Genomic DNA, 22,997 nt, shown 5'->3' with positions numbered 1-22,997 from the left:
ATGCAGGGAGATGCATAGAATCATAGAATATCAGGGCTGGAAGGGACCTCAGGAGGTATCTAGTCCAACCCCCTGCTCCAAGCAGGACCAATCCCCAGACAGATTTTTACCCCAGTTCCCTAAATGACCTCCTCAAGGATTGAATTCCCAACCCTGGGTTTAGCAGGCCAATGCTCAAACCACTGAGCTATCCCTCCCCCCCATGTTGTGAGGGAGAGCCCTGCAGGGGGAACCCCTCTTCCTGTGGGATATCCTGCAGGATTTGCTTGCACCATCACTTGGTGGGAGCTGGAGGAGGGAGGCACAGAACCTCTGGATGGGTATCACCAGCTGATCAGCAGAGCTGAGGAGCTGGACCTGCTGCTACTTCAGAGGGTTTTTAGGTGGAGGAGCCAAATCCTGAACCCTGGTGGAAGAAGTTGGGGGACAGGGATGGATACATTCTGGACAGTGGATTACACCCTCGGGAGCTGTGGCCTATAAGTGCATCCGCTGGATAATTTTGGCTTTACATACCTCTCACTCTCACACCTATTGGTACCCGCGGAGCTTGTTCCCAGCAGAGCATGCATCGACCTGCAAATCTTACTGACATTATATCTCAGGTTCTGATTTGTGTGTTCTGTCTCCCTCTAGTAATTCTTACAAAACACAGAAGCCCTGAGCAGCTCATCTCTTAGGGAACAATTTTTTGTTGTTGTTTCCAATAACTTTCTAGCAACTTTTGACCTTCAGCTGCCTCTGTGAGTGCTGTGCAGACAGAGAAGCAATCAGTGGCCCCTTGCCAGGGTGTGGGTTTCTTGCTTGTTCTGCCTTCATGGTGACCAGCTCATTGGCACTGAATATTAGTGCAGTTTGCAGTAGCTCAGAGTTTTACCTTCCGGTCAAGCCTGTTCAGGGTTCCCACCCTTGCTCCCCAAATGCCCCAGGAATGTATATTTAATCTCACAAACCACTTTTACTAATAAAGGGCAGGGGAGCCAGAACATCCCCAGGAAATATACAGATGGGGAAGAATGGGGCTGGAGGAGACAAGAGTAAAACTGGCCATTCAAACCAAGAACCCAATAGCAAGAATTCTAGCCAAGGGTTTTGTTGCTATCAAAGGAATCCTCTGCTTCATGGAGAAATGAATTCAAGGTGGACAGTGACAGCCACTGAAACAATACAAATGTGTTCATGGAACAAGAGGTGTGAGTGAAGCCGCGGGGGAATATCAGGTGAAATTCAGCCCTGTGCACAAGAGCAGGCCAGGGCCCAGCCTTTGAGGTAGTGATACAGAGACTGGGTCTTGGCCCCTCTGTGCAGGGGTGACGTCCCCCGTAGGAGATTAAAAAATACTGATATGTTCCTGCAGGAGATGCATCTAGGTAAAGACCCACCACGCAGGGTGTCAAGGGGGAGGAGTTAGGCCAGTGGTCCCCAACCTTTCAGACGAAGGACCACTATGGCGGTGGAGAACCTGCTGAAATGCCGTCGAATTTCGGCGGCGATGCCTCTTGACGTCACTTGTCGACGGCAAACGATGTCATCAAGAGGCGTCGCCGCCGAAATTTGGGAGCGATGCCTCTTGATGACATCACTTGTTGGCGACAAGCGTCGTCATCGAGAGGCATCCCCGCCGAAATGCCGCTGAAATTCGGCGGCATTTCGGCGGGTGCTCTCCCAGGGGCCAGGACACGGGCACATTATGATGCCCCCACGGGCGCCACGTTGGGGATCACTGATTAGGCCTTCTCAGCGAAGGGCCCACCGGGGCGCTACAGTCCTGTATAAAAAGCAGACATTTCGTTCTGCTAAAACTGATAAAAATGGGCGGTACGTGGTCGCCCACCCATCAGTCTGGTCCCGTCTGGGTCTGTCCTGAAGCCTGTCCTGGTGGTGCTGCTCTCCTAGCTCTGCGGTAGAGCACGTGCCCATGCGGACATCGTTCCTGCTCTCCGGTGCCTTTGACACAGCTGGACGTGGGATGTTGTTGACTTACTCCCATCCAGACCTGGGTGGGTGTAGAGGGCATTGCCCTTCCATGGCCTCGTTCTCCTCTGGCCGAGATAAGCAGGCAAGGGCTCCGCTTGCCTCTGAGCTCCCAGCATGAGATGCTGCAAGGTGCTTTCTTGTTAGCTCTGGGGGCAGAGCTGTCCGTGTGTGGATGACACTCAGCTTTGGCTCTGTCTCATGCAGCCAGTAGCTACCTCTCCAGTGAGTCCATAACGTAACATTGCCTTTATCTTTAAAGGGGCAAACAATAGCGCTGTGTTTCCATCTGAACTCTGTGCAACCGTCCGCTGTGTTTTAAATCAGCAAACGTAGCCGGGCAGGAGGGGGGCTGCCCCAGGCGCCCGGCTATCCGAAGGGTTCAGCAGCAGGCAAGAACAAAACTCCTTTGAATACAGTGTAGATGTCTAGCCTGGTGATTTATGGACTGAGAACAGAGCCATTCGAGCCTGGCTGATGGATTGTCACTGGCGTGCAAGAAATGGTGGTCAGCGTCAGAGAGGGGCATAGGGTTTGGAGACAGGGGACCTCCGAAAGGTCAGTCTGTTTTGTGCCATGATGACTGATGAGGTTGTACAATTTTAGCCATTGTTTAAAGCCACCTGTTTGACTCTACCATCCTCTTGATTAGATGGAGGCCTCAGGCTCCGTTTCTGTGCGTAGGACAGAAATATACCAGCAGAGACACCCAGGGAGTGAACATTAACTACCTAGCACAGGACTGAATCGAATGTACGCAGTATCAACTGCTGGGTTATGTACTTTGGGGTAAGAGAAATGAAAGCTGCTGGCAACACAGCTGCAAACAAGACAGTAACGGGAGTCCTTCGAATGAGAGATCTTTTACAGTGAGCTCTTATCCCTGGCGGAAGAGATTCAGGATCCAGGTGAACCAAACCTGTACTGATCCAGCTGCGCTGCATCCCCCCCCCACACACACACACAACCCCCAGTGCTGCCATCAGACAGGACAAAGATACCCAGATGGGGGAGGAATTTGGTGGTACAAGGGGCTCTAACGAGGGAATATGGGATGCAGCTGAGCAGAGAGAAGATCTCTAGAGGCATTTAAAATTAGACTGACCAATGCCTGGGTGAGTGAGATGCACAGACCCACCAGGAGATGGATGTGCATGGATCTCATAGATCTTGGCCATCCCTAATTTCTACCACTTTCCTTATCAGGGACATTGAACGGCCGCTGTGCCCACGGTGAAAGCTCAGGATTTGTTCAGGGTTCTGTGAGTTTGAGTGTCTCTGCTCTTCTGCTTGTCCTGGCATCTCTCTGCCCTTGTGTTCACCATGCTGCTGCAGTCCCTCCTCCCCTCCCTGGACTGACGCAATCCCTGAGTGACTGTGGCCAAACTTCATCTGTCCTGGGTGACTGGGTGGGAACTAAGATTCTTCTTCGAGTGATTGCTCTATCTTTCTTTCCCCCCTCCCACCCACCCTCCGTCCCTCATCAGGACCCCTCTCTGACAAAGTCCTCCTACAGGGAGGGTGCAGGCTCTGTTTGTGGTGGGTGCTATCGAGGCCTCCCCTCCCTGCAGGCAGGCGGGGCAGATTTTCTACCCTCCTCATCCCCAAGGAGGAGAAAGGCGTCTGATCCCCATCTTGGACCGGAGATATCTCTGCAAGTCTCTCTGCAAGCTGGTAACCTTAGGTAACCTTGGTCCCCCCCTCCGGAGATTGATGCTTACTTTCATGTGGCGATTTACCCCACAGGCGCTTCGCTTCCTTCTTCAGTCACCCAGACCCACCAGTGTTTTGCGGTGTTACCGCCGGCCTCTCCCTGCCCCGGTGTTGCGCTCACGAGCTGGTGACAGCTCAGGTGTCAGAGATACTGCACCTGTTGAGGCTCCGTCCCGCCAGATGTGGCTGACTTCCGTGTACCCCCCCCCCCGCCCCCCCTAGATCTGGTGGTCGGTCACCCTTCAGACCCCACTCGCTGGCCTCACCTGGTGGCTGCATCAGGGTGGTGTGCGCTTCGCCGCCCGCCCCCCCGCGCCACTCTGACCACAGGCGCCTCGCTTGGGGGCGCCTTGGCGCGGGCTCCTGCACTCAGGGCCTCTGGTCCTGCCCAGGCTCCTGCTGCCACATCAACGTTCCCTGCAATCACACCTGGCCCGCCGCTTTTGCTTCCACCTCTCTGCACACCTCCGGGGACGCCGGGGCGGACACACGACGGCAGCATGTTCTATCTGAACAGCAAGTTCTCCTTGAAAGCAGGAAACCGTCCACACGCTCTACCTACCTGGCAAAGTGGAAAACGCTTTTGCCCTTGGTGCGATCAGGTCTGTCTTAACCCCTTTCCCCCGATCCAGGCGGTCCTCGACCCTCCTGTACTGAAAGGCCAAGCGAAGGTCTCCGATCTATCTCGTGACTGCGCGCGCGCTGGCCTTCCCTGCTGATGATGGCTGCTTCGTGTTTTTCCAAACCCCATCGGGTCCCCATATACCGTCTTCCACGCGGACAAAAGTGCAACCGCCACATCCTTCTCCCCCCCCCCAAAGGTGTGTCGGCTTTCATCTTAATCAGGAGATCTTCCTCCTCTTTCTCTTTCGCAAAGCCCCTCACCTCGCTCGTGCTCAGCAGCACCACCTCGGTGTCGCGTGGAGCCCTTTACATTGACCGAACTAAGTCCTTTCCTATTCCGACCCCACCCGCCTAGGGCTTGGGAAAATCACCACCATGGATGATAGGAGCAATCACAAAAGAAGAAAAAAAAGTACTCACCTCACCTAACTGGTGTTCTGTTGATGTGTGCTCCTATCCATTCCAAACTCCCCTCCTCCCCCCCCACTGTCGGAATGGCCGGAAAGGAACTGAGGAGGCGGACGGGGGCCGGAGGGGTATATATATATGCCGCGCCGGCGCGCCGCCAGGGCGCCAGCCGCCGCCCCTAGGGTAAAAATGTTGAGTAACCGTCTTATTCCTGGCATGACTGGTGGTGTCCTGTGTAATTGCCCCATAGCTCTAGGGTGCTCCAGAGCACCAACCTGGCACATGCTGTCTGAGGTCAGTAGCTGGCAGGGTCTGTGCTCTTTTGCTTGTGCTGGTTGCTGTGTTTTTGACATCCCCAGTGGATGCTGCTTTATGTAAAACACAGCAGAGGGGGAAAGGCACCAGGGCTTCACAAGGCATCAGATCTGCTTAACCCATCAAACCCAGCCTGGCAGCAGTGAGGATTCCAGATCTGTCTCGCTTGCAATATCTTGTGGCTCATGAGAAGGCGTCCGCAGGGCAGCATCAGGGCAGGACGAGAAGCAGATGGCATTGCTTCAGAGACAGAGGGGAAGTGGCACTTGGACAAAGCCTGGCTTTGCCAGACCAGTCCAGTTTCCTGGTGTGATGGCAGCCTGGGGACTGTGGGACCACTGTACCGCCTTAACTCTCTCCTGCCTGGGCTGTCTCTCACAAAGCCGTGCTAGTGACCAGCAGCAAACCCCTCCAGGCGCTGTGATCACTCAGCACAACCGCATGTGGAGCGCCACAGCCAGCTAGATTGCATGAATGCTGCCAGAGCCACTCACGAATCACCCAAAGAAAGGCACCAGCCAAATCCCCCCAGCTCCCAGCCTTGCATCTTAGGAATATACCATCTTGCACCACTCAAGATGAGCAGTGCAACTTTATTAATTGGTTCACCACTTCATCGATGGAACGTGGACATAGACCAACCTTTGCAAACCTGAGCACATTTGCCACACACTTCAGGCAAACTCGCTGGTAAAGATAAACAGTTAAACAGATTTATTGACCACAAAAGATAGATTTTAAGTGATTATAAGTGATAGGCAAAAAGTCAGAGTTAGTTGCCAAAATAAAATAAAATCTAAGCACGCAGTCTAAACTCTCAGCCCTCTTAGACCGGGCACTATCTGTTGGAGTCTCAAGTCTGCAGTGTCCTTGTTGCTTGCAGGATAGATGGGGGCAGGAGAAAGGCCAGACATGGGGCCCCTGTGTTCAGTTTTATACTCTCAGTCCCAGGTACTTGGGGAGCACAAGTCCAGGTCTGTCTGATGGGCATTGCTGAGTCTCCAGGCAAGACTGAGCAATTCCCCTGGTGGGGCCTCATGCAGGTGAGTCATCACATTGTAGCTCCCTTGCTGGACAATGGCTGTTGATGGTTGTTTGACACCCCACCGGGCCGTTGATTACTTTCCCTGCTGTTGTCTCTCAGGAGCTAATATCTGGCTGGTTCCCCCAATTTACAGCATGTTTTAGTGACAACCATACCTCACAATTCTCATAACTTCATATGCGTTGATGATACACATATCCTTTATATGTAAGATCACGATTATATAAAAATGAGGAATATGGGGGTTCCAGGGTGCTCCCCCCCGACACAGAATGTCACACCTGGTTTGCCCACGCATTAGTGCAGTACTCAAGAGGCAGTGTTGCCTACTGGGTAGAGTATTGGACTGGGGTCTCTTCCTGTCTCTGACGCTGACCTGCTGCGTGGTCTTGGGGTTGGCATTTCACCTCCCTGTGCCAGAGTTTCCCATCTGTGAAACGGGGATAATGCTACTGACCCCCTTTGTAAAGCGCTTTGAGAGCAATGGGTGAAAAGTGCTATGTACGATCTAGGTGCTATTAGCATTTAGTTAGTTAGTGAAGAGAACCCTCCCCTTCCCCTCCCATTGCAGCTCAGAGTCTGCCACTAGCTATTTCACATTGCAATCTGCCCTGTCCTTCTACCCCGCTGGCCTGCAGCTTTAAATACGTTTTGAGATGCAGCAAGTCCAAGATAATGGGAATGGCATGAATAAAATGTTCTGTCTGGTAGCCCAGAGCGGAGACTGCCAGGTGGGGAGTGAGTGATCAGAGCTCATCTATCTCAAAGACTGCAATGGGTAGGTGTGATGCCCCACTGCCCCTGCTGCAGTCCCACGGGCACCGCAGGAGTAAATCTTCCCCACTGCTTGGAGCAAAGGTTGAGTCCTGTTCCTATAGCTCCCAATCCCAAGGAGACGGCAAAGAACAAGAGCATGGGCACGCTGGCCTTGAGGCTGCTGGCCATGTGAAGTGGAGACTGCTGAACAGTCACCTGAAACGGGCGCGTGCCCTCCCTTTGCTGCTCTAGGCTGGGGAACGGTGGCCCCAAATGAGTTCTGGGGCATAAATGACCTTGTTTTTCAGCCTAAGGTCTTACATTGCCTAGAAGACACTGAGGCAACTGGAGAGCTAGAGTGATCCGGATGTCACAAGAGGCCGGAAGCTGCAGGTCCTTGGGGGAAGGGGCCAGACGAGTTTTAAGCGTCTCTTTCACGTCTCTGCCTGATGAACAAAGGAGACTGGATTTCAGACCTTCTCCCCACCTGCAATGGGTGCTGCCAAGACACAACTCCAGGAGAGCCAGGCGAGAGCAGGCGTTAGCAGTTCCTATTTACAATGGGCAAAGCAGAATTTAAAAAACAAGCTCTTTAGTTTTTAAGGTTTTTAAAAGAAACCTTTTTATACAAACCGTAAGAAGAAAAAAGGGCACAAAACCGACTGATTTAAACCCCCTTTGCTGGTCATCTTTAACCCTGACCACGCAGAGTTTGGCTCTAGGCAGCGAGTAGCCCCATTGAACTCAATAGGATTACTCACTAGTGTAAAGATAGCACGTATGTAACTGGGACCCAGTTAGGGGAGAGAGAGAGAGAGACTTAGGCTGGTGTGAGGAGCTGGGCTAGTAAAATACGTATAATACAAACAACCAGATCCCCTGTCTCCAGTCACATTAATTGACCATTATTCTCTACAAGACAGTAATTATGCCTCCAAACGGTTAAAGACATTGAAGTCGTTAGTAGTTTCTGTGATAGGAAAATGATTTGTGAGGGAAAATTCCATCTCTTCCCAACAGACCAGAGCTCAGATCCTACTTCCTCCTCTGTTTCAGTACCTCCAGCTAAAGTGCCATGCTGGCAAATAGGGGAGAGGTGATTGAGGCAGGACAAAGCATTCAGCAGCTATGGAGCAGAGTCTGATGTGAACCTAGCAACGCTGCAGAGGTGCTGGCAGGCAGCCTTAGAGATGTAGGAGGAAAAGAAAACTCCAGGGTCAAGGATAACCCCAAGGCTGTAGACCAGTGGTCTCTAAAGGGGGTGTGCAAGAGGATCCTTGGGGATGCGTGGCAGGAGGAGCGCTTTTTTCTTCTTCGTCGGTTTGGGCGGAGGTCTGAGCAGTTTTATTTTTTTATTTTTTGCTTCTGCAGTTCGGGCAGGAGTCCAAGTGGCTTCCCCTCCCTCCCCCCCCCCCGCCAAAAAATGGTAAAGCCGATGCGTCCAGGGGTGCATGCTCAAAAAATTTTTTACTGCTAGGGGTTCACAATCAGAAAAGTTTGGAGACCTCTGGTGTAGACATTGGAGGGGCTGGGAGGTCAGAATGGAGGAGGACAATAGGGATAGAATTGGACTGGAGGAGAGCCCGCTCCCCTGGCAGAAGCACTTTGGTTTGAGCATCCAATACCAGGTGACATGATCACATGACCCTGCAGTGTCAAAGCAGGCATCGGTCAAAGGCTTAGCATCTCGGGAAGCTTCTCGGGAAGGTGGGAGATTAGCATCTTCAAAGTCCTATTGTTCTCCCTAATGGCCCATCCAGCCTGATTGCCTTCTGTCTGGTGGGCATTCCCCAGGTGCAAACACTTTTGTAATTGATCCATAGTCAATAGCTCTATCTTCAGGTACAGAAATGATGCAGGCATACAAATAAGATAATCATATTCAGCAAATCAGAACCTTTCCAGTGATATCTCGCATGACTTACCTTGCACAAAACACAGCTCAGTTGTACTATATTTATATCATAACAATAGAAGAATATGAGGCATAGTGTCACACCTGCACTGGCCTGGAAAGGGTTCATGAGGCTGGGAAGGGGCCAGTTAACCGGACAGGCCACCGCTGAGGGCAGTGAGGTGACCTAAGCAGCCCCTGAGTAATGATGGAGCCCAGCGGAGAAGGAACAGCGGGGCTGGTATAAAGCCAGGAGGTTGGCAGCATGTCATGTTATTGACTTGAACTGAGACCATATAGAACATGGTTGCAACCAAGGTCCTGTAGTGGCACCAAATCTTGTATAAAGGGGGTCAAATGAGGTGTCTAAGACGAGGTTAGGGGTGGCTGGTTAGGATCGTGCTGTCTGGGTGCATGTGTCATTTTGTAGTTTGAAGTTATGAGTATTGGCTCTGTCCTGTCTGTATTTCAAACTTCTGCTGTGCTGCTGGGTGACATCCCAGACAAGTTGGTGTTAGTTCTGCCTGGTCTGCTTGATGGCCCATTAAGGACCATCAGCTACACAACTGACCCATTGAGAGAAGGCAGATATGCCTTGTAACTCAGCAAAGTGCAGGGACTTGCCCATGTGACTCCAGACCCCATTTTGCTGTAATTTTCCACAGTAAGAACAAAGAGATGTTCTTACACCTGGGAAAAGCCTATAAAAGGCTGATGCCTCATCTCCATCTGGTCTTCAATCCTGCTTCTTACCTCTGGAGGGACTTTGCTACAAACGGAAGCTTTACACAAAGGACTGAATGACCCATCCCAGCTGGGGATGTTCCAGAAACTTAATTTAAACCTGCAGTTTATTCTATCACTGCTACATGCCTGAACCATAAACTTTGCCATTACTGCATGTAATTGATTCCATTTAATCACTTCTAGCTCTCATCTATATCTTTTTCCTTTTATAAATAAACGTTTAGTTTTTAGAGTCTAAAGCAGTGGTCCCCAACGTGGTGCCCGTGGGCGCCATGGCGCCCGCGGGAGAGCACCCGCCAAAATGCCGCCGAATTTCAGCAGCATTTCGGTGGGGACGCCTCTCGATGACGATGCTTGTCACCAACAAGTGATGTCATCAAGAGGCGTCGCCCCCGAATTTCGGTGGCGACGCCTCTCGATGCCGTCGCTTGCCGTCGACAAGTGACGTCGAGAGGCATCACAGCCGAAATGCCACCGAAATTCGGCGGCATTTCGGCAGGTGCTCCACTGCCGCAGTGGTCCTTCGTCTGGCGCCCATCAGACGAAAAGGTTGGGGACCACTGGTCTAAAGGATTGGCAACAGCGTGATTTGTGGGTAAGATCTAATTTGTATATTGACCTGGATCTGGGGCTTTGTCCTTTTGAGATCGGGAGAACCTTTTTCTTTTACTGGGGCATTCGTCCCCATAATGAGTGGCACTGGTGGTGATACTGGGAGACTGGAGTGTCTAAGGGAATTGCTTGTGTGACTTGTGGTTAGCCAGTGGGGTGAAACCAAAGTCCTCTCTGTCTGGCTGGTTTGGTTTGCCTTAGAGGTGGAGAGTCCCCAGCCTTGGGCTGTAACTGCCCTGTTTGAGCAATTGGTCCTGAATTGGCACTCTCGGTTGGGTCCTGCCAGAACCGCATCGTCACACAGCAGAAAGGGGCTGCAGTGAGGCAGACTTCGCTCACTGTCTGGTCATGAGAGAGGGCCAGGAAGAAAGCCAGCAGGAGAGTAGAAGCCCTGGGGATCCAGGCCCTGAAGGAAGGTTTACCCAGAAGGACGTTGAAGCAGAAGCCTGAGAGAGAACAGTGTAGGAAAAGGCCCAGGAGAATGGCAGCAGGGTTTAAGACAGAACAGACTGTGACTGCTGATTAGAGGGTCCCTGAGCTGGAACCTGGACTAGAGGACAGGCCAGGGTTCCCCTACCAGCCCCTGGGGAAGTGGTATGGGCTGGATAATGGCGTTGAAGATGGCCTGAGACAACTTGTCTAGTGAGACTTTGATGCCCCAGAAACAGGAGAACAGGTAGTGCTCTGGCCAGAGTGCAGTTATACGAGAGAGCACTGTGTGTCCTGGAGAGCCAGCGAGGATGCAGCGTGAGAAACTCACAGAGAGGGCAGCAAACCTTGAGTGGAGCCAATCCCCAGATGTGGTCACCAGGCGGCACCTGGCAGTGGGTGACATCAGGTGTCCTGTAACTTGGTGCAATGCAGAAAGCTTTCCCTTATGTCCTCCCTTCTGTGAGCCCCACTGGCAGATGCCTCACCCTTAACATTCTCCTAAGTCCCATCATAACCAGCCCTCCACTGGCACATGTGCCATTTCCACGTGTTTGTTTGTATCACTGCTGGATTCTGCAGCCCTTCCGTGAGAGCCCGTGGAGCACCTGGTTCCACCAGAACCTGCCAAAGTGCAGCTGATCCTTGGGCCACCCTGCTCCTGTGTGAAGTGCAGCAACGGTTCCCTTTTCCAAATCACTCCAGTGACTGAGGAGCCCAAGGGCATTGAAAGTCTAGGGCTCCTAAATACCATTTGAAAAAGTGAATTAGGAGCCTAAGTATCTTAGGCACTTTGGAAAGTTTGACCCCACATCTTTCTCCCACCCACCGTGGGACATATTTGTACGTGCCGGCTAAGCTGGGTCTGTCAGTGGGAGTAAATCCCTCTCCAGTAATATGTAACCTCACCCCTCCTGCCTGTACCCATGCAAAAGAGTCCCATGGAGAAAAGTCTTTGTGGAGCAGCACCACGTTGAAGCAATGGTGGCTGCACCACATTGGAGGCTCTGGAATTGCCAGCCCTGGTGTGGGTCAGAGCCCTTCGCTATGAGGGAATCGCTTCTGCTGTGACTTGATATTCAACCACCAATCGTGTAGTCGTAGCCCCGCAGCCACCAGCCCACCGGTTCCACACGCAGGCTGGGATCTCAGTGATGTGGCCTCTTAGTGCCAGGTGGAGCTGCTGCTGGAAGTAGCCATTGACCATGCCAGGCTTACAGGTTGTCCAAGAATGCTCCTCGAACGCCAGGAGCCAGATTCAGCCGTGGTCAGAGTGCCCCTCTCCTGCCTTCACTGGCCTTTCCCCAGGGCTGAGGTTGGCATGGGAGGCTTTGCACTCAAATCCCGGCTCCACTTTGCTGTTGCCTCTGGACAGGGCGTCCCTAGGTGCCAGTGTAAGGGGTGCTCTGTGGGAGTGCCTGGCATTTCAGAAAGTGGGTTTGGCCAGAGCTGGCTGTTTCTCCAGTTTCTGTGCATGCTGAGGGACCCAGCCAGGCTGTAGTGAGCGAACCCATAGGATTCTTCTGTTGTGTTAGACAGTACAGAAAGAAGACACCTGGGAGGAGCGCGTGCAGTCAACTCCCCCCAGCGCTCCATGCACACCTTGGGCACCGTGTCTCACAGCCTGACACCAGTGAGATGGTAAACTGGCCATTTCAGAGGGGACTTCATGAGAGAGGCAATTCCAGGGAGGTTATTGCACATACATTTGAGCTCTGCATCGGAGCCCGTGTGACCCAGTGGACAGAGCGCTGGCCTGGGCTTTGGGAACCAGCTTCTGCTCCTGGCTCTGCCACAGGCCAGCTGGGTGAGCAGGTCACTTCCCTCCTCTGTCCCGCACTCTCCCCAGCTGTAAAAATATCTGCTGCTTGTGTGAAGCGCTGGACGTGAGACCCGTGTGTAGGAGACTGGTCACACCTCGTGTGCTGTGATCCTGCACAGACTCTGATCTCTCTAACTCAACCAGGAGGCTTTGATTCTTAAGGGTATCTTGCATTTCATTTTTTCCTCTTCAAACAGTAGGGTATGGCCGTAGTGGAGATGGGTGTCTGCCCCTGGCGGAGGGGACGGGGGAGTGGGTTTCTGCCCTGGTGCTGGGGAGAGGAGGGAGGTGTGGGTGCCTGCCATTGGGGAGGGGTGAGGAGGCGGGAGTGGGTGTCTGCCCCTGTGAAGCTCTGTGCACCTTGTGGCAGGTGTGGGTCACGGCTTTGCCCCAGTCTGGCTGCTCCTGGAGTGCTGGGCAGGGTTTGCAGGAGCAGAAGGACCTATTGTTTTGGGAGGGATTGATGGGGGGGCAGGAGAGCGGGGAGGGAGGGGCATAGCCTGTTCCCTTAACTTCTCTGTGGTGCTATTAACTCCAGGGGAGTCTCCATGCACTTGCTTGCTCAGCCAAATCCTCTCTGGAGGGAGACCCAGGAGACAGGCCACAAGCAGGTCCAACGCCACAAGCTTTCTGGGGGAATGAACAACCCCACGATGGTCTCCGAGCTGGCGGTCTCCATTCTCAGAGAAGCCGTTTCAGTTTACAAGGCATGTTCCTTGAATGTATTGTTCGTTTGGTCAGGGACTGTCCTGGAGGCATTCTGGGCCATTCCTCATTGTTAGTCCCCGAGATCCAGAGCAGCCACCAGAACTGGAGTACGCCACCCCAGAGCAGTGGACCCCAAGCCAGGCCACCTTGCATGAGCTCAGCACTGGTGAGCCGCCGCCTGACACAGCCTCAGTCCAAAGCAGAGAGGGCTTGGATCACGGGGTGGGAGGTGCTGCTTTCCGCTGATGTCAGCCCAGCTGCCCTGGGCTCTCCCTGGGGCAGCAGCCACCACTGCCCTGAGCCTGGGTCTCCATGTGTCCTTCCTCTGCGTGTGTGGGAACACTTGCCCTTCTGTCTGTCAATTGCTTGCTAGAGCACGAAACCCAGGGTGCCTGCCCCCCTCCCTTCCCGAAGGGCCCCTCAGCTGGCCTCTGGGCTGGATCCTTTCTACACCAGAGGGAGACGAGGCACAGCTCTTGTCCTGTGCACCCTGCTAGCCCCAGAGGGATGCCTGGCTGACCCTTCCGACCTGGCCAAGTGTGTAAGGAGCAGGCTGTTCTGGCTGAGGGCCGCGTGTGGAAGCAGGGGACGTGGCTAGGAATCCTGATGTTGTTCCAGGCTCACCCTGTCCCTGAGAGCCGCATGTGTTGGACTCAGGCCAGAAACAGATTTTCTCTGCAGTCACTGTCCCTTTCCCCATGGCCACAGGACATCTGCATGGCCCCTGACGAGGGGCCGGAGCCAGGCCTGCCTTTGCAGCAGAGCAGCTGTTTCAGGAATCCTGGATCAGGTTTCATCCACTCTGCACTGGCAGCCTGTAAAGTGAAGGATTAGCTTTAAATTAGCCTGTTGATTTGCAAAGCTCTTGTCAGAGAGGGGGATTTGGCTGTCTGCAAGGCCTGCCATGGACCCTGCTCCTGGTAGGTGTCTGTGTTCTGAGGTCAGGTGTCAGAGGGGGAGCCGTGTTAGTCTGGATCTGTAAAAGCAGCAGAGAGTCCTGTGGCACCTTATAGACTAACAGACGTTTGGGAGCATGAGCTTTCATGGGTGAATACCCACTTCGTCAGATGCATCCGACAAAGTGGGTATTCACCCACGAAAGCTCATGCTCCAAAACGTCTGTTAGTCTATAAGGTGCCACAAGACTCTTTGCTGTGTTCTGAGGGACCTCCTGTCACAGGGTGTGGGAGAGTCAGGGCCCTGCACCCCCCATTTCCTGCGATTCCCCGGGACTCTCAGCCAGCCAGTAACACAGAAGGGTTATTAGCCGACAGGAACACAGTCCCAAGCAGGACTTGTAGGTACAACCAGGACCCCTCAGCTGGGTCCCTCTGGGGGCAAGGAGCTTAGACCCCTGATTTGAGGTTCCTGCCTCTTCCCAGCCAGCCCAAAAACTGAGAGAGACCCTGTGACAAAGTGGGACTGTGAATACTGGGTGGGTGCCTCAGTTTCCCCAATGCATTTCTTAAGTCGCCAGTGTGCATAAATGGCTGACACTCTGTATCCTGGCAACAAATGGCCAGGGCCCTTCCCCCCTGCAAGAGAATAGCTAAAGGTGAACAAAGAGATCAGGTGACCTCCTGGCCCAGGAAAGGAACTCAGCAGAGGAGGAGGGGCTGGAGGGGGGTTCAGTCTGGAGCTGGCTGGGGATGAGGAGTGAGGGCAGACGTGGGGGTCTGGCTCGCTGGGGCCCAGAATGGACCCGGCTGAGGGGTCCTGTTCTCTGTACCTACAAGCTCTGTTTTAGACCCTGTTCCTGTCATCTAATAAAGCTCTGTGTTACTGGCTGGCTGAGAGTCACGTCTGACTGCGCAGTGGGGGTGCAGGACTCTGTGGCTTCCCCAGGACCCCGCCCGGGTGGACTCGCTGTGGGAAGCGCACGGAGGGGCAGAGGATGCTGAATGCTCCAAGTCAGACCCAGGAGGTGAAGCCGTGGGAGCTTCCTGCCCTGCAGACAGGCTGCTCCGAGGGAGAGGAGGCTCCCCAGAGTCCTGCCTGGCTTGGTGGGGAGCAGTTCCAGAGCATCGCCCGGGGACTCCATGACATCCCCCCCCAGCCAACTCCCTCCCCTCCCCCCAGCTCCTCCTCCAGCCTTTGTCCATTTCCTGGGCAAAGGTGTCACCCAGCTCCAACCCCCCTCCTAGTTCTCATGTTACATACTCACGTATCTGGTCTCAAGGAAAGTCTCCCTTGCCCAATGCAGACAGTCCCAGCAAAACTCCCCTGCAACCTTCCCAGGTCAACACTCCCCTCTCCCTGCTGCATCACAGGCACCCACACAGTATTCAAAGAAAACACGAACTTTCCCAGTTCATCACAGCTTCCTTCTGCCAGAGCCCCCCCCCAACTCCATTCAACCAGTGTGCAGCCCCCTGCCCCCGGCTCATTGCCGCTCGTGGGCTGGTTCGGCTATACTTGTACTGGCCTGGCAGCCACAATCAGCATTCTTTGCTCTCAGGACGGGCTCTCAGGATCGTCACATGCCTGGGCCTTGCTGTCAGAGAGAAGCTCTGTGTCTATGGGAGAGGAAATGCCCCGAGAAGAGGCACAGCCAGGCTTTAAACATCTGGGCCTGTCCCTGGGGACGGAGCTCCTCCAGCTGCATGGTGGTGGAGGAGGTCCCTGGCTTGTAGACAGCTGCATAGGGAATCGGGCTCATTCCCAGGCTGGCTCTCCGGAACGCATTCATGGCATGGCGGAGTGTCTGCCTTGCTGCTGCCTAAGGCAGGACGTGTGTCGGTGAGGAAGGTTGAACGGCCAGTTTGTTAGCTGGTATTGGAAGGTGCTGGCGTGAAAAGATTGTGCAGGCAGAGCTCAGGGCGGCTGCTGGCGGGAGGGGAACGTGGGGTGCACCCATGCACACTGAGTAGGAGAGTGACTCTCTTCTTATCTCTTCCTTTCAGTCCTGGACGCACAACATCCAGCGAGAGAAGGAGTTCCTGCGGAAGCTGGTGAAAGCCCGAGTCATCACCGACCTCACCAGTGGAATCTGAGTTGTCCCAGATCCCGCGTCGGAGGGAGGCGAGGGACGCACGCTACAGCCAAGGGAGCAGGCAGTGGGAGAGCCACACAGGAATCCCAACTCAAAGGAAACACAAGAAATGCACAGGTGCTCTGCGAGAGACTTCCCGGATCTCCAGTCGGCACCAGTGCTGCACCTGCTGCATCCCTCATGGGGCTGGCAGGGGAGAGCTGGGAGTGGGGCTGAGGGCGGTTTCCTGACCTCAGCTCTGCAGATAGAACTTTTGTGTCTAGAATTAGCTGGAAAAGCCTGAAGAGAGAAGGGAAGACAGGTCAGTGACACACAGCAGAGAGTGCCAAACAGGAGCGGTGCTGGCCGGGACAGCACCGCCTGAATGTACAAAGTAGTATTTTTAAAAGAAATGTTGAATCATGCTAATAATATCATGGTACAAAGCGAAGACTGGCTTGTGCCCACCTCCAGCAGGAGCCAGGCCTCCCCACATGCAGTCCGCAGCTCCTGGCCTCAGTCCTTGCCCTGGGAAAACAACTCCGTCCATGACTTTGCTCCTGTTGGTGCTGCTATAATTTAAAGAGACAATGGCCTTCCGCTGTTCTCCACCCAGGCTGCTGGTGGGAGCTGAGCATGGGTTTATTTTTCTGCACTTTCCTTGATTCCTGCATAGGCGCTGGAGCTGCCATTTATCCAGCTGCATTTTCCACAAGCTGTTTGCCCCACCCTGGCTCTGCCTTGACCCTGAGCTGGAGCCAGGAGCCAACTGCCTCCTCGGCCTTGTGTCCTGGAGGAGCGGCAGACAGGACCCTGCCTGGTGCTGAGGGGCGTTCGGCCCTCGATCTGAGCCGGCCAGGCAGCACGCCATGGGCAGGTGCATCTCTGTGTTCAGTGGTACCAGGGTTTCTCAGCAGTGTCAGACTTTATCTTTATGTGGGGAGAGGGATAATTTATTTGGAGGGAGGTCAGAGTTCATGTTGTGATCCAAAGCTTCAGTGTTCAGCAGCAGACAGCTACAGCAGGGTTAATTTTATGTTCCACACCTGGTCTTGTTCCCTGCTAATGACTCCTTGATGATGGACCCCCCAGCAAGGGGCAGGGGAGCGACCTGACTGGAAACCTTCACTTCTCGTCCCCTTCCCGGGCATTTCCTGGCTGCTCCCACGTGGCTGGGCCGCTGCTGTTGTCAGCGGGGTACAAGTGTGTCCGTGGCTTTGGCAGCGTGGCTTTGGCAGCGTGGCTTTGGCATGCAGAATTTGCACATTGGGTTCTGTCCCTTCTGCACAGAAGGTGGCACTAGACCGAGCAAAGCAAGCGGCTGGGGGGGGCGGGAGCTGCCTCAGTTATTCTGTGTCTGTGCAGAAGAGGGGGGCACTTGGGAGGGGACGGACGCTGAGCGATGTAACTAACCTTTCCCTCCTGTACTGTAATGTGAATACATCAGGCTGCTGTGCGGCAGCATGTGCTCTGGATCTGAGCCCCAGGGCAGAAATGGACTGGCTACTGGCCCGGGATAACCTGGCCCCACTCTTCTCCTCCTGCCAGCTGCACTTCTTGTGCTGGTTGATTTGGGTGCTGGGGAGGAGGCCGTGCAGAGGTCACAACCCTGAGGCAGAGAAGGTGCCTTGAGGGTCCCTGTAATTCGTTTCCAGAGGGGTCAGGGTCTTGCTCTGGATTGCAGAGCGAGAACGCGGGTCCAGGATGTGTAACTAACCCAGGACAAGGGGCACGTGGCGCAGACCAAAGCCTACAGCTCGTCTCCTGCTCCTCCAGCCTTTCCTGGGGCAGGGCCCGTAAATGTGGCGAGGGAGGTTTGCCAGCGCAGGACACGCTGCCTGGGTCAGAAGACAGAACCAGCAATGGGCGAGTTGAGCTGTGTGAGGGGCTGGTGCAGTAGGCGCTGTCGCCTGCAGGGGTAGAGGCGCTGCCTGACACAGGCCTGGTGAGACATGGCATGGGCTGCCCCTGGCAGCGCTGCCCGCTCAGATCAGTGCAGGGGAATGAGCTGTCTCCTTGCAGCTCCCAGTCTTGGACAGCACCTCGGCTTTGTGTCCGGGCCGCTCCCAGCGTGTATTCTCTGAACGGCTTGCAGAGGCCTGGCCCTGCTCCAGTCCCTCAGAGCCAAGGCAGCTGGGGGTCCTCTCCTGCTCCTCTCTGGAGGGTGGGTCTGTCTGTCTAAGCCTCCCTGCTTCCTCTCTTGCCTCTGGCTCTCAGTCCATCGCTCCCCATGCTGCTGCTCGGAGGGAGCTCCTTTGAATATTCTCCCAAGTTGTTTTTCCTGTTCCATTCAGCCCAGGGATTGTGTTTCAGTAAATGTCACACGCAGAAGTTCACGCTACATTTCCCAATGGTCCAAAGCAACCCTGGTAGGTGGGGCAGAGTCCCCAGCCCAGCCCTCCTGCTCCCTCCGCCTGCCCTGCTCAGAGGGGCTCAGGGCACCTCCGGGTGCATCCTCCCTCCGCATGTGCTACAGCAGAGTGGGAAGTGCTCACCCTGGGAGCTTGGGAGGTTTGGCCACGTGCTCTCCAGGCCGGAGCCGACTCACTTCGCTCCCTCTTGTCACGTCAGTGCCGTTGTTGTTACCTTTGCGGTAGGGCAGGACCCACCAGCTGGGGAGCGCAGGTGCAGAGAGCTGGCTCAGGGCCTGCAGTGGGCACTGTTGGCCAGCCAGCCGCAGGAGCTGCTTTCCTCACACCTGTGCCAGGCAGGGGGCAGTGGAGCAGAGGAGAGGGGCTGCTTGTATTACACAACAGCCATGCGTGCTGGACCCCTTCCCTCCCGCAGCGATTGTCTGACTTCCTGTATTACACCAGCCATAGCACATCCCCCGACCAATTCCTGCTGCAGCCAGGGCAGCTCTTAGCAAAACGTCCCCTCTAGATGTGCAAGTTGCCAGGCCAGGGAGGCGAGGAAGGGAAGTGACTTCGGCTCACCCTGTTCTTCAGCTGGGTCACCGGCACAGCGCCCTGCTATTGATGCTTCTCAGAGCGGTGATCCGTCCCCCGAGACCTGGACTGAGTGTAGCGACGCTGGCCCCTGATCCTTTCAGTGCCAGAGCAAACCAGCCGCAGCCCCGGTGTGTGTGCCAGGAAGTTGCCCCTCGGCGTGGCTCTAGGTGGGTTTTGTGAGCGATGCTCGTGCATGCCCGTCCTGCCACCTCCAGATCCCTTGATCCTTAACAGGTGCAGACACTGGCAGACTGTAGCCCTGCCAGCCTGCCCTGCTGCCGCCCAGGCACTGCAGCTACGGTGCTGCTGATTCAGATCAGCGTAGTGCTGAGCAGCCCCAGTCACGGGCCAGGGCTCCGTTATGGTAGGTGCTGGACAAAACGAATAGAAGGACAATCCCTGCCCCGATCTAAGTTAAGCCAAGAGACAATGGATGGATATGGACAGACAAGGGAGCACGAGGAAACAGTGGGACATAGGTCAGCATGAGCGGCCCTGGGCTCAGCACACCCCCCATAACCGTTGTCAGGTTGCTTGTCGATGTCACGGCAAAGGAGCGTTTTAAGGGGGACTTTGCCCACGCTCGTCGCCACAGGAGTGAGCATTATGCCAGGGCTATCCCCATACAGGCCTGTGCCCACTGTCCCTGCGACAGTCAGGACTAAGGGGTTTCTTCTCCTGTCCTCTACCCTCTGCTGTGCTGCCAGCTTGCTGGGTCCCATGCGTCCGAGTCCAAGGTCCCTTTGCTCTGTTCTCACCATGGCTGGAGCTGGCTGTGCGCAGTACCGGTGCAGTGCGATGCTCGGGAGGGCCAGCGGCATGGAGCTGGGTGCTGCATGAAGCATTTTGAGTCAGACTGGCCCTTTGAGCTCCTGGCCATGTGCTCTGTGACCCATCTGTCTGTCAAGGTGGCCTTTCTGAGAGCTAGAACATCAGCCAGAAGAGTCAGTGACCTGGGAGCACTTACTGCGGGTCCACCATGTACTCCCTTCTATAAAGAAAAGGTCAGGTTCATATCCAAGGTAGTTTCATGAGAGCCAAGTCATCATACTTGTTCCTAAACTACATGCCTTGGAATAGGAGAGATCTCTGCAGCCTCTGGACTTCCCGAGGGCTTGGCTTTTTATCTGCAAAGAACAACGGATGTTAGAAAGGCACCTAAGCGATTTGTTTCCATAGCAAAGTGATCAAGAGGTCAACCTATATCAGTGCAGAGACATTTGAAATGGACCTTGGGTTATATTGCATTTTGTTATAGAATCACAGACTATCAGGGTTGGAAGGGACCTCAGGAGGTATCTAGTCCAACCCGCTGCTCAAAGCAGGACCAATCCCCAGACAGATTTTTGCCCCAGATCCCTAAATCCCTCAAGGATTGAGCTCACACCCCTGGGTTTAGCAGGCCAATGCTCAGAGCACTGAGCTCTCTATTAGCTGGCAGCCCCCTGGCAGGGATAAAAGGGCAGGCTCCTTCAGCTGCAGCCCTGAGAGACGTACTCCTCTGTGAGGTATGTAGGGCAGTGACTTGGAGCTCTTTGCAGGCCTTCGTGAGACATGACACCCTGGAACACTCAGCAGCTGTGGATACGGCTGCAGGGACAGCCCTACTGCAGGCGGCTAGCACCCACCATCTGTTTGACTGCTGCTTGGTCATCTGCCACGCATGGAATACAATAGGGACCATCGCTGGAAGAAGAGGAGGCTACTTACCTGCAACTGGAGGGTCTTCAAGACGTGTGGTCCCTATCTGTATTCCACTGTCTGCCTCCTTCTCCTCTGCTGTGTAATCATTACACTGCAGTGAGAATGGGCAGCCTACGTGCCCTTTATGCCCTCGGCTGGGAGCAGAGCAGAACTACGGCACATGTGCCGGCCAACGGACGCTGCTTGCAAGAAATTCCAGCATCAGGTGCGTGGTGTGCGTGCGTATCCCAGGCATGGAATACAGAGAGGGGCCACACATCTTGAGGAGCCTCCAGGTACAGACGAGTAACCTTCATGGATTTGCTGAGCTCTCGTCTGTGCCCAGGGTAGATGTGATGGGCAGGAGGCACAGTTTGCCCTGTTCTGTCTCTGCATTTTCCTTCTCATTGTTGCTCACCAGCTTCCTCTGTGACTTCTTGAGACTCCCATCTCCTGAGAGATGCTATCAGAGACCCCCCCACACACACACTTGTGACCTTCCCACCTCAATGCAGGTGCTGGGAGGGGAAGGGAAGTGCAGAGATGGGACATGGCACCAAAGGGGGTTGGGTAAAGGTCTGTTAATTGGCATTTACCCAACTGTGATGGGAGCTCTTAACTGACATGCTGGCCAGGTGCTCAGGGAAGCCACCGAGAAAGGGATAGGGCCAATGAATGATTTAGTTGGGTTTGGTCCTGCTCTGAGCAGGGGGTGGGACTAGATGATCTCCTGAGGTCTCTTCCCGCCCTGATAGTCTATGAGCCTATGACTGCTTCACAACGCCTGTGAACGAGAGCAGAACCAGCCAGAACCCAGTATTCACTATGCACAGCCTGCATGAAAGCCAGCGCTGCAGAGACACGTCCTGTGGTATGAGTGAGCAGCAGGCCCTTACCCTGACCCCTCGATTGTCCCACGCTGCGGTTGCTCACGCCAAAGGCTCGGTGGCTCTTTGTATTTTACCCAGGTGAAGTATTCGAGCTCGTGGAGTTTTTAAAATAGTTTTAGGTTCTATTTTTTGAATTTCCCCTGTAGGCACAGAGGCCTTGCAGGGAGGGCAGAACTTTTGTGGGCTTCTCCATGGCTTGTGTCACATCAATTCAGTCATATCCCAGAAGCAATAAAACTATCAAACTAGCCCGGTTGGTCTCTTCACTCTGCTCGTTGGTCTCCCTCCCGCCCTCTCCTAGAGGAGGCGTTGGGGGGGACTTGCCTGCTGTTTGCCTGTATCTCTCCACAGGTGTCGCCCCTGCATGTTCATTCACCCTTAAAGACCCTATAGGACACTGCTCCAGGAGTGCAGCTCACTCCTCACCTGCTCTCCCAGACTCCGCGCCTGCTTGTCACTGGCATTGCATGGAGAGACCGGGGCGTTGCCCTGCAGCACCAGCACACTTGGAACACGAAGGAAATACAAACGGTCCTGCTCCCTCCCTGGTGGTGCGTGGGGAAGATGGGCAGGATTTTAATTGCAGCCAGCAGCAAGTGTTTCACCTAGTGCTGTGGGACCCAGGCCTGCTGGGTACCAAGGAGAAAGGGGTGGAAGAGCCAGCAGGAGAAGAACACGGTTGGTAGCCGTGCAGAACCTGGGCTTCTTTTAGGGGTGTCCCTGCCACGGTACTAGGCTGCAGGAGAATGAGACTGGTGAGGTCTGTACAGCCGGACGTGCTGCTGCTGGCAGGGCACATTACACACACACACACACACACAGCCTGCCAGCCTGTGCTTCCTGGGAGGTGCGTGAGCACGGCCGTGCCTCCGGCTCACATGAGCTGCTGCTAATGATGGCTCTGACGCCTGGGTTCTCCAGTTCCGCTTGTAACCCAGGATGCACTTCCAGAGGCTGTTGAAATGCTTTGACACCTGGTGCAAAGTCTGACTCCTGCTAGCGTCTATCGGGCATGGGTGGGAGGATTTGGGGTAAACGGCCCACGTACGATTCTGAGCCGCGCCACACGAGGTGTTCTACAGCACTGAGCTTCTTCGCTAATGTTACTGGGGAGTGGGGCCCGACGGTGGCCATGCCTGAGCGTTTGTTCACCTCACCTCCAGCCACCAACTGCTGCTCCTGGATTCAACCTCCTACCTCCTCTGCAGGCTCCGTACCAGCATCACTGTTCCTGGGAGCACGAGTAACAGCAAAGCCTGGCTGAGGGGCCTGTCCTTCCTCCCACTTCCGAGAGCTGCCCGAGTGCCCAGCTAGCAGCTTGGTGGGATATAACCGAACCAAAGCTGCTCCCGTGATGCTCTAGCGCAGACGCCGCCCTGCCAGCCCTGGTCCGTGGTGACTTTGTGTTCCTGACTGGCGCAAAGCCTGGCTCGCCTGTAACCACACACACAGTAG

The 22,997-nt window shown here is 54.7% G+C and overlaps 1 protein-coding gene across 3 annotated transcripts in view; it reads left to right on the top strand.

Annotated features, from left to right (window-relative positions):
• Positions 1-21,782, top strand: part of ST3GAL3 (ST3 beta-galactoside alpha-2,3-sialyltransferase 3) — a 369,636-nt gene extending 347,854 nt beyond the window's left edge. For all 3 annotated transcript variants that reach the window (XM_039483732.1, XM_039483729.1, XM_039483726.1), the window contains one exon: positions 15,951-21,782. In XM_039483732.1, coding sequence (XP_039339666.1) covers positions 15,951-16,040 — 90 coding nt within the window. In that variant the 3' untranslated portion in view covers positions 16,041-21,782. The remainder of the gene's footprint in view (positions 1-15,950) is intronic.
• Positions 21,783-22,997: the final 1,215 nt, after the last annotated feature.

This window comes from Mauremys reevesii, linkage group 8 (genome assembly GCF_016161935.1).
Source record: "Mauremys reevesii isolate NIE-2019 linkage group 8, ASM1616193v1, whole genome shotgun sequence".
NCBI lineage: Eukaryota > Metazoa > Chordata > Testudines > Geoemydidae > Mauremys > Mauremys reevesii.
The sequence above is the reverse complement of the archived record's forward strand: the minus strand, read 5'-3'. Positions and strand labels throughout refer to the sequence as shown.